This window comes from Argopecten irradians, chromosome 8, assembly GCF_041381155.1.
Source record: "Argopecten irradians isolate NY chromosome 8, Ai_NY, whole genome shotgun sequence".
NCBI lineage: Eukaryota > Metazoa > Mollusca > Bivalvia > Pectinida > Pectinidae > Argopecten > Argopecten irradians.
In genome coordinates, this window is record NC_091141.1 from 18,558,179 (window position 1) to 18,573,982 (window position 15,804).

Consider the following 15,804-nt stretch of genomic DNA (forward strand, 5'->3'; position numbering starts at 1 on the left):
CAATCACATATAACAATAAAGAATTTTAATGAAGGAGGGGATCAAGAGACCAATCTGGATCAAAGTTGAATTGAATATCCAACTATCTGACTACTTAAACATGAAAAGAGAACAAAACACTTGTATTTTGTTTTCTGATTTATTTCAAGATAATAAACACATTTAAAATTGAACACAGTATATCATAAGTTATGATTTGTCAGGTACACAAAACTTACTTCACATTCAATTTTCAACCTTTTCCGTCTTATATACTCACCTTATAAATATATACCTTTAGGACGATAAATGGCTTAACAAATCACATCAATTATTGCCTGTGTATCAAACCTGTGTTCTAGTTTCCTGGATTTTAACAGGGTGATAAAAATGGAGACAAATGTCATAAATAGAACAAGAGATTCCAACATAATGAAATGTGATACAACAAAAATAGTTAATGTGTGTAATCATTTGATGCAAATGTTTTAAAGCAACATGACTGATATAAAAGGCAAACATCTGATAACATTGAAGTTAATGATTCCTTCTTCCATAGTATCAACAATTTTAACATGATTATAAACAAAATGTACAAAATAGCATCAGTATTTCACTGATAGTTTTCTGTGAACTTACTTCAAAATAATGGTTTTCTGCAGTAAAGTTCAACCCAGCACCACCAACACTCAAAAAAGATGAGAAACAAAATATTTTCAAGATGATTGATATGGTAACACTATTGACCTTTGTGGTCAGACAAGGTCAGACAACATTATAACATGGATTTACACAGACATTGGTAACAGGGACAACAAGTGATTGTCAACAGTTTGGAGAAAAGACAAAAACTTAAATCTGAATTTAATCAATTTTTTTTTTCTAATTCAAGAATTAATAAAACTGAAATATTATTTATGATTATTTTTTTATCATCATTATAGTTATTTCAATTTAGTATCAAAGTGTGAGCATTAACATACAAATCACATCACAAAGAGAAGATTTAGAATTTTGAGTACCAAAGTGATTTTGATGGTTCCCAGAGTTTCGTTATAACCATGTTTTACTATGCTAAGAGAGAATTGTAGATTGTTGAGTAAATCAAGGAGGGAGTATAGGTATTCTAATATTGCACACGTTTTATCTTATAGGCCATTACCCCAAACAAAATCTTAGAAATAAGGCAAAATTTAGATAACTTACATCAGAGATGATTATAATGTATGTTGGTTAAAGGCCCATTACCTTTCCGGAGCAAAATATAAAGGTTTCTTAAAAAACATTAATAACATCAGAAAATGCATACGGATGACCTTAAATAAGGTTACGACACCAAACTTATGCAAGATTTCATGCGTAATATATGAAAACAGTGGAGAGTTAATTCGCTGTTTTGCCGTCTGGCGCAGTGATAGTCCACTACCGCGCGGTATCTAGGACGACGGCGGGAAACATAATACGACCCGCGTTATGAAAATAAACATTTTGTTTATTTTAATCAAATCGTTAATAAGGTGATGATAAAGTAGTATTAACGGTAAGTTAATAGTTTTTAAGACTCTACAAAATTATCGATCTTGTTTTACATTCCCATTTTAAAAAATAAAAGCCGTTTCGGAAAGGTAGTGGGCCTTTAATAGATCTTAGGTTACATATGCCTGCGCTAATTAGATTAACATTCAGATGAATAATATTATACATGGAATACAACAACAACAGCTTTGGCACATTATAAGACACTGGATAAATCACACAACAAGAGAATACCAACAGATGTAACGAGTCACTACGTGTGATTTTGTAGTCAAATATGAAGAGTTCTCTCCCATGACTGGTTACAATTAGAACAGCTCCTACAGTGCCCTTATTTTAATTACACAAGATATTCACTTTTATCTATATATGTATATATTTCATATTTCTCCTTCCCTTTAATAATTTCAATAGACTACAGCTAATGTAAGTTTAGGAGTTTGAAATATATTCCTATCTCAAAATTCTATATTAAGTCTATTCGAATTCATTCAGATTTAATCTGAACTACAGATATCTTGATAATACAAATTACACAATTTTGTATCGATCTCTATTGGACGGAAGTTTGTTGGAAAACTGCTGCATTTAAAGCACTATATTATATTTCCATAAATTAATATAAGGTGTTTAACTAATAGATAATCAAACTTTGGGGCATGCAAGATGTTACTGGGGCAAGCATAAGACTTGCACAATGAAAGACATGAATGTTGTTTAGGATAATATCCTTCTCTCCAACAAATGTTCAGACTTTTTCCTATCTAAACTTTAAAGCACTATGAAAATACAGCATTTACAAATGTTAGCGACCTAGTTATAGTGGAATTCAACCCTTGTTTAACAATAGTTTTGGACAGAAGAATATAACATTTACAGTTTGCACTGACATGGACTCAATAACCAGTTTTCTAGTATTATCATTATCAGCGTATAATGTAAGCACAACAACACGGCGATTCAATTATTACGGGAATAGTCAATGGCGTAGCAACGTGGGGTCATGACCCCACTTTTGAGGGAACATATGAATGACTAGATTCCAATCAGCTGTTTAATCGAATTCGATGACGATGACGGAAGAGAAAAAAATATGGGTAATTTAATAAAAAATATGCAACTGCCGCAGGAATAAATAATATTCATTTACTTGAAAAACTGTATATATAAGGAATAGATGTTTATTTTGTTGAGGTTATGAGGGTATAATGATAATGGAGCCCGTGTAAATTTTATGTAACCCGGCTTCGCCAGGGTTACATAATTTACATGTGTTCCATTATCATTACATATTATTGTACCCTCATAACCTCAACAAAATAAACATCTGTTCCTTTAAATAAATCTCACTGAATGTTTTCTGTAGTAATAAGGATCATTCTCTTAATCAATTAATAAATTTATATTTAATTCTAAAACTTCCAAAATAATTCTTATTCCAACAGAAAAATACTTTACTTTAAATAATTGAACATAACAAGAGAATTATTGCATTTCCTTACAATATGGAACAAACCAGGTTACATGCTAAGCAACTGAGATATACATGTAATAATGAAATATTTAACAAGGGAATATAAAAGGCTATGGTGTGTAATTATAATACATCAGTTGTGGTGACTCTCTGTTTTTATATTGTCACAATTAAGTACTGACCTCACACAAATCACAAATTCATGTAAATTAGATAGTCAAGAAGAGAAGATGTCTGTTACAATAAAAAAAAAATATGATATTAGACTAGGTTACTTCAAGGTACATGAACTTTCAAATACATAATTTTTTATTATATATAATAATTCAGCACTCATGCATGACTCTATAAAAGCTCTTTACATTGTGCAAGCATTGGAGAGCTATATGGGAAGTATATATTGCACAGATATGCTATAAAATCTATCATTTAATTACCACAGTTATACACAACTCGGGTTATAATTATATCGAAATGCCGTCTACTAAATAAAGGTAAAGGACTAGGTATACACTGCAACACTATACACTACTGACCGTATCAACATTAACCTTTTTGCAGTAAAAAAACTGTCAAAACAACAATGCATATTGCAGTTTAATTTCTACACAATATACGTTTCTTATTACACATGTAGTATGTTTTCAATAGTTACCTGGTTTATGATTAAAGTGTGAAATTAATCTCCTCATTTAATGTACACATGTGAAAATGAACAAGTATCCTGTGGGTATATACAAAACACAATACACAGGTACATCAGGAACAATCAACAACAAATACAGGTACATCAGGAATAATCAACAACAAACACAGATACATCAGGATCAATCAACAACCATGCCTCCAAGATTTGGTTGAGAAATTTTGCCAAATTTTGATACTACATCAAAATGATCTAGCTAGCTCAAAATTTAAGCAAACACCAAAATGACTAGGAGACAGATTACTGTACAAACTAATTATTATATTTCCAATAAATATTAAATTCACAGTACTAGTTCATACAATTTGTCTCAAGATCTATCTTATAGTTTATACACCAATAAACCTATATATATGGTGGCGTACACAGAACATGGCTAATCAATCCAATCCTCATCATATTTATATAGCTATCAACATTTAACACAATAATATGTGGTGTTGGTAAAAACACAAAAAGCACCAGATACATATGTTGATAAAGCACATGCTCCCCTACAGCCTCTTAACAATTAATACAATAATTAACAATGGTAGACTAAATCTAATTAAAATTAGACTTGTAATTCCGCTCCCACTACAATACTCTATGTTATGCTCCAATATATCTCTTTTATTTGATGGTTGCAGCTAGAACACTATATGATTCTGTGGCAGGTTTGTAATATGCAATCTTCTTTTATGTCAATGTAACTGTTTTGGTAAATTATCTTGGGTTTCTTGATAATACAGTATAGAATTATTTAAAGCAATTGATTGGTAAATCATCTTAAGTATCATGATAACACAGTAGAGAATGATTCAAATGAAATATGAAAGTAATTATAATGTATAAAGTACATATCAATTAATTAATATTTAATCATCTAGAGTAAGGCCAAATAAAGTGATTGCTTTGTTTCAGCAACAAATCTCTTATTACTGATCATGGAGAACAGAAAACCTTTCCTTTTTCCTCTCCTCTAACTACATATCCACTATATATAAGCCTGAAAAAAGTCTTACGGTTAAAATTCTGTTGAGAGAAATGTTTAACATTCTCATATGTGTAAATATCATATATGAACAAAAAGTTGATCTATAAGGATGAACTTTGATTACATCAATTGTATGACTTAACTATTTATTAGAGAGTAGATATTTCTCTATAATGAGATTTGCAGACCATGATGACGTTCATTATTTACTGGATAACCTGGCCCTTTATGGTGACAGAATGTGTGAAGATGTCAGTAATGATCTTACTATTAACTGGCCCTGATGCACTCAATGTCTGAACTTCTGGTCCCAGTGAATATTGATATGTTGTTCCATTATAAAAAGACACACTCGTATTATATATTTAGACCTGCTTTTCTTAAATGTACATGTGTAAAATAATTCAAGCCCAACTACCTTTCCAGCTGTAACTATCTTCTCAATTGTAGTGAATTATGTATGCTCACAATATATGTATGTATATATAGGTAGGTATAAATTAGATTTTTTGTATATATGTGTGTTTGAAATCTTTCTGTTGATAATTTCATGAAAATTTAGATATTCTAAACTGAAGCTGATTTAATGAAAAATCAAAAACAAATTCTTAAATGAAGTCAATTTTATGAAAAATCAAATATTCTAATCTGAAGTTAAACAAAAACTGGATAGTTTATATAACACCCTTGTTCTTCTTTACAAAACAAGCATTGTTTACGGTCCTGTTATAAAAATCAGAAAAGTTGAATGATTAAAAAAAATTGTTTTTTTAAAGCTATAATGATGTTGGAAATGAAGGAACATCTAGTTATACATGGCATTTGTGTACTCCCTGAAATGTCATGATTTTAAGTGATGATTATTTGGTTGTTCTACACAATGTAACAAATGAAGGGAGGCTATCCTGTCAAATACAACAACCTTTTACATTTATAATAGAAACTTACTCAAAAATCAACTTATTGTACATTGTACTTGTAGATATATACAGTCAAACCTGCTCTAACGACCGCCTATATATAACGACTGCCTGTCTATAACGACCGGTTTTATTTACTGGCTCACTGATTGGCAAGAAAGTCCCGACCTGTCTATAAAGGCAACCTGTCTATAGTGACTGTTTTTCTGTCACCCCTTAGTGGTCGTTATAGACAGGTTTGACTGTATAGACATTACTTAAGACAGCTAACTATCTAAGTTCTAACAAAAAAAATATATTGCAGCGATGCTACAGGCAAGAACCATATTATGTGTTGCTAGAAATGTCTGCTTTCAAGTTGACAAACACTTTGGCACAGATTATCATTACAAAAGTAATATTACTTCTTCAGTTTCAAGGAAATGTTTGGCTCCAGAAAAATTCCAAACAGTGACAAATTACACATAGTATTTTAAAACTGTACATTTGAAACACTTTTATAACACAGTGTCATGTTTTCCCGTCATATGAAACATCATATAGACACAATTTAATTAATGTCAAAAACTTTTAAAAATCTTTTTAAGTATGCATGCATACTGTATCAGGATGTTTTCCTTATCTGGACACTTCTCCGTCCTTCCTTGTTATAGAACCAATAACAAAAGCTGATTTACACCATGGCATGATGATGTACACCAGGACATGATAGATGCTGTAAATTCAGTATGTAAAAAGTTTGCTTAGAAGTGGTCATTCCTTTTTATCCTTTTTCTTAAATGTTGCCATGTTTGGAACTTTAACATAGCTGGCTGCTGATGACCCCACATCGTAACCTTTGTTAGCGACCCATTTAGCTCCCCCGATGCCCATACCTACAGCTCCTGTAGCTGTGCTGTAGATTCCGGACGACATCCGCCAGATCAGGTTCCCTTGAGCCTTGGGGTCTGAAAAATTAAATAACTGGACTGTGTCAGTGATTAGATTCAAACACATATGTCACCTAAATCAAAGGTATTATTGAGATTCTTACAATGATGACATGATTATTGTTCTATGACATGATTATATTTTTCCCATAACTTAGTAGGTAAAAATGTCACTACCAGCATTACCGGTACTTACTAGGTTGAATTGGTATTGATTTAAAGAGTCAAAATCAAGATCTTTTTGGACTGCTAAAGTTGATGTATGTTGAATCTAAATATAAATCTTGTACATGTTCACAGCAGGCTCAAATTTCTTCAAACAAATTGTGCTTACATAAATTACTTTATTATAAAATTGAAAGTCCAGCTTCTGACTTAGTTTGATTTGAGAGATCAAGGCCAATCAATATTTAGAACAAAATCATCTGATTACATATTATCTTGAACATCTGAAGCTTATACAGGAGCTAAGTATCTGCTCTCGATAACAAATAATCCTAAAAACACATAACAAGGTCAATGATCTCACCCGTCATTTCATCTGTCTTTTTATCAACATCATAGTTTGGTGCCTCGTTTTCCTTGACATCATTGTGCACTACTTCCTCTCTAGACTGATCAGGGTCCTCCTTCATTTCATTGACATTAGTCACCACCTCGACTTGCTCGGAAACTGGTTTCTGTGGAAACAAAAACAAATTATGCTCAGAATAGCGAGGAAGCCACTTAATCCTTCAGTCGGTTAGATGAAAATATAATTCATATATCCTTTACTAGTAAGCTTATTCTAACTTTGTTCCATAGAGGCTTGATCTCAAAAACCAATTTTAAATGGCTTTTTCAACAAAATATTTCTGGTTTTTTTTTTAAATACCAAATCACATAATATAACTGTAAAGCAAGTACATATATTCTTCTATGATTAAATTTAAATGGGGAAGGGCCTGTAAAAAAAAACATCCTCGATGCTCCAGGGGCTACTGCCACTGTCGATATATCCAGCCCTGGAATATGTTATAGCAAATTTAAAATTGAAGGTAAAAAAATTAAGAGACAGGTAATTTGGTCCTTTGAATGATCAGGTAAATCAAAAGAAATGAATAACGGTACACTGAAAAATGGTATTTTCACATCTGCAGGCTGGCTTTGACAAGTATATAATTATCTGTAAACATAAATGTATGTAGATTAAGAGTAAGGAAATACACATTCCTGTTGAGTGCCTGACCAGGAATCAAAACTTGATCGGGTCATTCTGGTGTAAAATCTAAGCATGAATGACAGACTGCATTAACACTGCAGGTATGAACCAAGGATTTATTTTCATTGTCTCCTTACACTACTAATTATAAATAAACACCATGTGAGATGCCTATGAAACGGATACATGTTTTAAAACATTTTTCTCAACAAATACAATCGTTCTTGTCTTATTGAGTCAAAAGAAACACAAACATAAAGGTTAATAAATTTCACAATGTCTAGTTCTAAGTTTAAGAATGGATGATTTAGAAGAAATGTCTTAAATTCTCATTAAAAAAATTGACAGCTCATGAAATGATGGTCCGCTTAAGAAATTAAGACAGTAAGTCTGGCACCCACAAGCTACATCACAGGTTGTACCAGCAGATCTAGATATCAAAAGAAAATTAGTCGTCACCCAATGACCGTCATGGTCAGTGCACAAACACAGATGTGCTAGCGATGTATTCGCTCAAAACACTGAGTGACAAATCCTTCTCACTTATAAATCCTTATAAACAAACCACAACGACTCACTCCTTTTACATTAACACCCCCCATCCCCGATTTTGGGCGGGTTTTTGAAGCACTTTTGAATTTTACACTTCAATTGACTGTGGGTTTTTAAAGCATTTTTCAAGTTTACACTTCAATTGACTATATAATGAAGATGCAACACCTTTTTCTTAGGGGTTACGTCATCCGTCAATGATGATGATTACTGGCATGTTGGAAGCGCATCAGCGTGGGGAGGGGGTTTATATACAGTACATTTTTTTTTTGTTACAGATGCTGAAATAGATAAAAGTAGATACAGTACTTAAACAGTTGCACAAGAGATGTTTTCGGAGTTAGTTGGTGACAGTACCTAAACAGATACATAAATCCCCACTCGCTTTGTCCATTTTTTTGGCCTAACTGTGGATATCTAAATGCATCTAAAAAAACAAAGGGTAAATTCTCTGAAATGGGGACGTGTTAGCTATCAAGTACACCCTCGCAAGTCCAAAGGGGTTTCAAACCTTTTGCTACGAGAGAATTTGTCACCCCAATTTCCATTGATAATGAAGATAAAGAATAAAATCAATAAATTGGGAAGCCAATTTAAATGAACACTATATGTTTTCCCATACACAATTTGAACACACAGTTAATTTTGAACATAACAAACCTTCCAAACACAGCTTTTCACGGTCTGTAAAATGCTCGCCATTTTGACTTGGAACTTTCGATATTCGCTCTGTACTCAACTTTCCAAGTTAGACGCCTGTGACTAAGCGAAAGAAAAAAAGCACTAAGATGCAATGAAATACCAGTTCGTCTTTTTTGCACAAAAGAATCAGTCACACTGTCAGATTGTCACCAAACTACGTCGTCTGCAGTGTGCCACGTTGTTTATTTTGGACACAATTGCATTTAATTTAAATGACATGTTAAGTTACTTTTGATTGGATTAAGCCTCTTCTTGTCCTTTCTTTCAACCAATCAGCACAATCGAAACAAAAGTTAAAATGACCTTCACCCCTATGCAAAACAAAGTGTGCTTTCCAAAAATAGTAGTACGAAACCTCGCTGTGATTGGCTGAAAAATCTAACAGCGCGTATGCTGATTGGCTCTTTAAAATAGAAAATGAAAGTAGATATCGGTAACATAAGTTGTTGATTTACCGTTGAGATACATCAGCTAATTAAAGTAATTGGTACACCCTTTGAAGATTATTGTTTAAATTTTCTAAAGTTTGCTTGAATCCAGATTTTTCTCTTAACATTCAACAAGTAGAAGTCTTTAGTTTTATTTCACTGATGTCCCTATTTTCTAACTTCATTGGGGCAAGGACGTATATGAGAAGGATAACGTCATGTAACCCAGATTGGCACACATTTTTCTTATTTTTAAGCATCTATTTTTCAGATTGCAATATAATTCCAATTTTTGTATCAATCTTACAAATAGAGCCTATCATCTGTCTGTTGGTTTATGTTTGGAATTCTTTCTGCACGTGTTTCCATAAATAGCATCCTTGGATACAGGTCTAGAACGCACCTGCTATCAACCAGGTGCGGGTACCCAGATTGGCACACCCAGGTAAAAACAGTGAGCATAGGAAATATCGGAATATTTCAAATATGATTTGACTTATATTGAAACTACAATACAAAAATCAACAATTAATGCCATTGAACACTTTTCTCCATATGTATTATTTGGATGATTTACGTGAAAATCAATGCAGTCATTACGCAGGTAAAATTTCATCTTTATGGTTATCACTTACCTTTCTTACATAATTTTTACGATAATATTTAAGCATATTTTGCCCTTTTAAGCTTTGTGTGTGTTTTACTGTTAAATAAACATATAAATGGCATAAGGGAAGTAACTCTTGGATGTATAAGTGCTATTCGAGCGCACCTTTGTTTCATTTCGCATGCGCACATTATCGCAGATGAAAAATCTTCATACTAGAAAATCGACATTTACTGAGGCTAAAACAGCTCTGAACTATGAAACTACCAAGTAACTGACAACTAAATTGATTAAATTTGTGTTCTAGACATAGTTTATACCATTTCCACACTTTTTAGAGCAGACTAATGAGCAAAAAGTGGAAAACTAGAGTCATCGCACGGGGCAATATTTACCGTAACACTTGATTTTAGGTATTTTCTTAAGTTTATAGCTGAACAAAATCCCTCCTAGCTATGGTCATGTGGAAATATCACCATTAAAGTATTTCATGATGATCAGGGAATAATTATAGCAACAGCTGAAAGAAAATTTCCAAAGTGAATTTAAAACGGAACAATATTATCAAAAAGTGTGCCATTTTGGGTAGCGTGCCAATTTGGGTAACATGACGTTAAGTCACACTGGGTTTTGGGGAAGTACAAGGCAGGAGCTTACAAGTGTTTGTGCACTGACCGTGACGTTGGGCGATGATTGATTTTCCTTTGATATCCGCCGGCGCAGCCTTTGATGTAGCTTGCGGATACGAGGGTTACCGTCTTACTTTCTGAAGCGGGCCGTCATTTCATGGGCTGTCGGTTTTTCAACGCAAATTTAAGACATATCCTCTAAATCTTCCGTCCTTAAATCAAGTTATAAACGTTGTGAAATTTAATAAACTCTATACAGGTGTTTCGTTTGACTCGATAAGACAAGTATTTGTTGAGAAAAACGGTTTTATTCCCGGTTCATATGCGTCTCGCGTGGTGTTTAATTAGTAATGTAAAGAGACAGTCACGAATCCTTCTCACTTATAAATCCTTGATTGGGGTATGAAAGAAATTTTGTTTGCAAACTGTGTAAATTAATTTGTCAACACAACAGCACGTGTACACTGTTCTATAGATAGTTTTGAAGCATCCGCGGTCCAGTTGTGTTTCAGCAGGTTCGAGTAAGACAGAAAAAAAAATATAAAGAAAAATATAAAAGAAATAACAAGAGGCCTAAAGGGCCTTAACGGTCATCTGACTACCTTGGCAATAGTAAAATTAAGTATAAATGGTGTCACTTTGTCAGGACCATGTCAGGATCATTTTCAGTTTCTTTCAACAAATTTTATTTCAAACAATTAAGAGTCCCAAGGGCCTTAACATATAGGAAATTAATTAGATATAGTGTCATGGTAGCCATCTTCGATTGGGGATCAACCAGAGATGTAACAATACTTTGTCGGGACCATGTCAGGATAATTTCATGCAGTTTCAACCAAATCGCACCGGTAGAACTTGAGAAGAAGTTCAAAATGTGTTTTCAAGATGGCGTCTGTGGCGGCTATCTTGGATTTCGGATCGATCCGAAAACGGATCGACCCGAAAAATAACAACACTTTGTCGGGACCATGTCAGGATCATTTAATGCAAGAATCTGCCAAATCGCATTGGTAGAACTTGAGAAGAAATTCAAAATATGTTTTCAAGATGGTGGCTGTGGCGGCCATCTTGGATTTCGCATCGACCCGAAAAATAACAACACTTTGTCGGGACCATGTCAGGATCATTTCATGCAAATTTCAGCCAAATCGCACCGGTAGAACTTGAGAAGATGTTCAAAATGTGTTTTCAAGATGGCGGCTGTGACAGCCATCTTGGATTTCGGATCGACCCGAAAAATAACAACACTTTGTCGGGACCATGTCAGGACCATTTCATGCAAGTTTCAGCTTAATCGCATCGGTCAAACTTGAGAAGAATATTGAAATGTGAAAAGTTAACGCACGGCGCACGGCGGACGGCGGACGACGGCGGACGAAACATGACGACCGAAGGGTCAGAATGACCTAAAAAGCCGAATAATATACATTGTAGGCAGGTTTAGCGGACTATTTCACACATCATGTCTGACACACGTGCTTTACACATCATACCTGCATCATACCTAGCACACGTGCTTCACACATCATACCTAGCACACGTGCTTTACAAATCATATCTTATATGTGCTTTACACATCATGTCTTGTGTCTTGTAATGATTTTTATATTGAAGCAGATATACATTTATATCTCATTACCTTAGCACGTACATGACTTACTTATTTTAACCGTGCAAGTTTTTTATGTACGTTTGATGAACTGAAAGCTATATTTATTGCATTTTTCGTGTTGAAATACGTCCAGACATGATTTAGATCTAATCCAACTACATGTATATAAAAGGTCCTCACCCTAAATAACACTATACTGATTATTGATTGCTGATTGTCACTTCGCACTGGGAATGAACTAATAAACAACGCACAAATATTTACTTATATACAAAAGATCAGGATGAATCATCTTTTTATTTGCTATATTGTACGTGCAATTTCTCACTGAAATCAAAGATTTAGATATTGTTAAATCTCTGCTGAAATATGACCACACGGACTCAGATTACCATGTCGGTTTTATAAAAGAAATGCTTAAAACATTTGCTAGAAAAACACATTGGATTAAAGGATTAATTAAATAAGTCGTGTCTGGCGATACACGTAGATATAACCAAAAAGGTGCTATGTACATATGTACGTACATATACAGTCGCATTAAGTATAGAACATGGCTAATAAATGTACGTGTTTAATTGTGGACCAACGGGAAACTCAATGTAACTGATATGAAACCAATTAAGTATATCAATTATATGACCATACTCTTTCAGAAAAAGTGTATAATTTTGTCAGCTCGTAAGTCAAAATGTTGACGTGGGATCCATGTATAATCGTATTTATATAGTAAGATTTTGTTAGATTAGCTCTGATTGGATTATGATAGCAACATCACACTTACATGTAATAACTGTAGATTTATTAAACTGATAAAATTTTAATAAACGTTATTCATTCTTATAATATAGACAATCAGACATGCATGTCATTGAATTGTTTCTCTTTATTAACTAAAAAATAAAATGTTACGCAAATTATATGAAAAACCCAAGCATCACGAAACTGAATTGATTTGTTTTGTTCATCAATGAGGAGGCTATCTTCACAGCTCAATTTACCAAAACTGATGGTTTTCAAAAGATTACTGATGAAAAAAATAAAATTTTAAACTTGGTCCAGTTATGGCATATAGAAATAACTTTAACATGTAGGTCTAAACTGAGTGAGTTTTAATTTCCGAAGAACTCCAATATATAGCTAGTTACTTTGTAACAGTTTTACTTATTTGTTTGTTTCTACACCTGTTTGCCACATGCCATTTATCGATCCAAGTTCATAACTTTAGAGTGCGTAGAGAAGCAAGAGAAGTTTGGAAAGACTGCTTATTATCAATAATGACGTCGTTTATGTACAGTAGAATAAGAGAGGGTTGTAGAACAGACCCTTGTGGCCCCTAGATTTAGCATTCTCTATATATAGGTGTTGTAGTTTATTGGGTGAACAGGATCATTTAACAAAGATTTAAAATAGTTTTCCTCGACATACTATAGTTAGTTAATTTGGCCTCCATTCTCCCTGCCATACATGTACTATGCATATACTGGTATGTCGAACGCTTTTGAAACATCACAAAATGATTATTAAAACAGGTAGATAGCCCCAGAAAAATGAACAAATAAAAGAATATCACAAGCTGATGAAAATAAGATGATCAGGTTGGCAACCAGACTGGTATATCGCAGGAGTATGACATTCTGTCAATAATATATAGTATAAATTTATATAAAAAAAAACCTTTCTACTATATAAAAACAATAGTATATAGGGGCATTTTTTTAAATATTTATACTTAATAATACTGACAAAATGTCAAACTCCTGTTGGTTTATATACATGTACATCAATAAAATCTTTAACAGACAATCAATCTCCTAAACTGTGCAGAGTAATGAAATAGGTTCATAGTTTCAAGGACCCATAAAAATGAGATAGGTACGTATATTTACAGTAGACATACAGTATGTTTTAGCAAATAAAAAAATCATGTGACACCACATGCATTATTTTCGGATACGTTGTATAGTAACGATAGCTGAATGGGGAAAATAATGCATGAATTATATATGTACATGTACATACATCATGTTTATAAACCTGTTTACAAATAATAATAATAATTTTAAATAAATAAATAAATAAATTAATTAATAAAACCTCATGCGCATTATTTCTCGTTCTAATATTCAGACCTTAAGTTTTAAGCGCGCTCAATTTGATTAACGCCGTTCCAGACATCGATAACGAGAGGAAAATCGAATGGAATAAGGATAGGCAAAGTACCGATCCTTGTGGAACACTTGCAATAATTAAGTAAAATGCTTCTTTTCCAAGAGCTAATCGAGTTTGTCCTTTACAAAGGTGTGGGAAAACATGTCTATAGCTTCTTCTAAAAAAAATCTCTGAAGATTTTTTTTTAAAATCTAGTTTCTAAAGACACTGTGAAAATAATTTTGCCTGACTATATTGAAACTGACTATAACGCTGAGCTAAAGGCTATATATAGGCTAACTAGGTCATTTTCTAGTTTCGTTATCGTCAGTAGACAGGTCGGTAGGAATGGAGGTCTTAGTTGTATACACGATCTGCGTTATTTTAACAGAAACTGTGATTAGTGTCCCTGTAAGTGTACTCGCTAGTTCATATTTACAACAAAGACAACAGATTCTGAATGCTGAAGCAAACCTACGGATCGGAGGGAGTGTTAGCCTGAATGGCCGCGAGCAACAAGTCAACGACATACTAATGGATGCTAAACACAAAGAAATCAACATCTCCAGAGCAACCAATGGACCAGCCTTTCTACCATCTGTCCACTTTTTCCAAGGCAAACCTCTGATTGAAAAAAGCGCTGTCTTCCAGATGATTAAGGCGATGCCCAAAGGTATATAATTTATAATAAACCCAATATAGTAATACTGTAATGCACAATTTTAACATTTTTACTGTAACTTGAAGAAGAGAGCGTTGATATCTGATCGATATGGACCAGCTCAATACCCGACTACCAGCTGACAATGACCGCAGAAACCAATCAATAATTTATAGGTAATGTCATCGATAATGAATGTGAGCCTTAAAGTACTAATGCAGGAGGGGAGATAACCCTAACTCAAAATACAAAGGTTTAGAACATCACATGACAATTACTAGGAACAGCCATGGTCTATTTTGCGACAGTTCTCTGTCCCTCTTGACTAAGGGAGACTATACCTGACTAAGGGAACTACACTAAAGTATAGTCCCCCGGGAATGAGCATGCGACCAAATATATGACATCATAAATTTAATGAATGTCATGTGACATACTAAATCTTTTATGACCCTTTCCCTCAGGAACAGTTCTCCTATATATAGTGTTGTCTGGCGAGGTATAGTCCCCTCGTCTTTGATTTGGGAACTATACCTCGCCAGACAACAGTATAGGAGAACTGTTTCCTCTGTAAAGGGCCATAATAGAATAATTGTGTAATTATAATATATATGGTAATTATGATTTCCTCTCATTTTCATACTCAAGTAGATATTGGTTATTCTGATAGAGACGCTGAAAAAATTAAAGGCATTTAATGTGAAGAAACATATATTTTAATATGTCCATCCATAATTTTAA

At 33.5% G+C, this 15,804-nt stretch overlaps 2 protein-coding genes across 2 annotated transcripts in view; one reads left to right on the top strand and one right to left on the bottom strand.

The window, feature by feature from the left end:
* Positions 1–102: 102 nt before the first annotated feature.
* Positions 103–9,177, bottom strand: LOC138329578 (transmembrane protein 263-like). Its single transcript, XM_069276662.1, has 3 exons — positions 8,934–9,177; positions 7,050–7,200; positions 103–6,538 (listed from the first exon to the last, which is right to left on the bottom strand). The coding sequence occupies exons 1-3, from the start codon at positions 8,973–8,975 to the stop codon at positions 6,345–6,347; spliced, it is 387 nt and encodes a 128-aa protein (XP_069132763.1). The 5' UTR covers positions 8,976–9,177; the 3' UTR covers positions 103–6,344.
* A 5,551-nt stretch (positions 9,178–14,728) lies between these two features.
* Positions 14,729–15,804, top strand: part of LOC138329579 (adenosine deaminase AGSA-like) — a 34,288-nt gene continuing 33,212 nt past the window's right edge. The window contains exon 1 of the mRNA XM_069276663.1: positions 14,729–15,075. Within this exon, the coding sequence (XP_069132764.1) occupies positions 14,751–15,075 (325 nt within the window). The 5' untranslated portion in view covers positions 14,729–14,750. The remainder of the gene's footprint in view (positions 15,076–15,804) is intronic.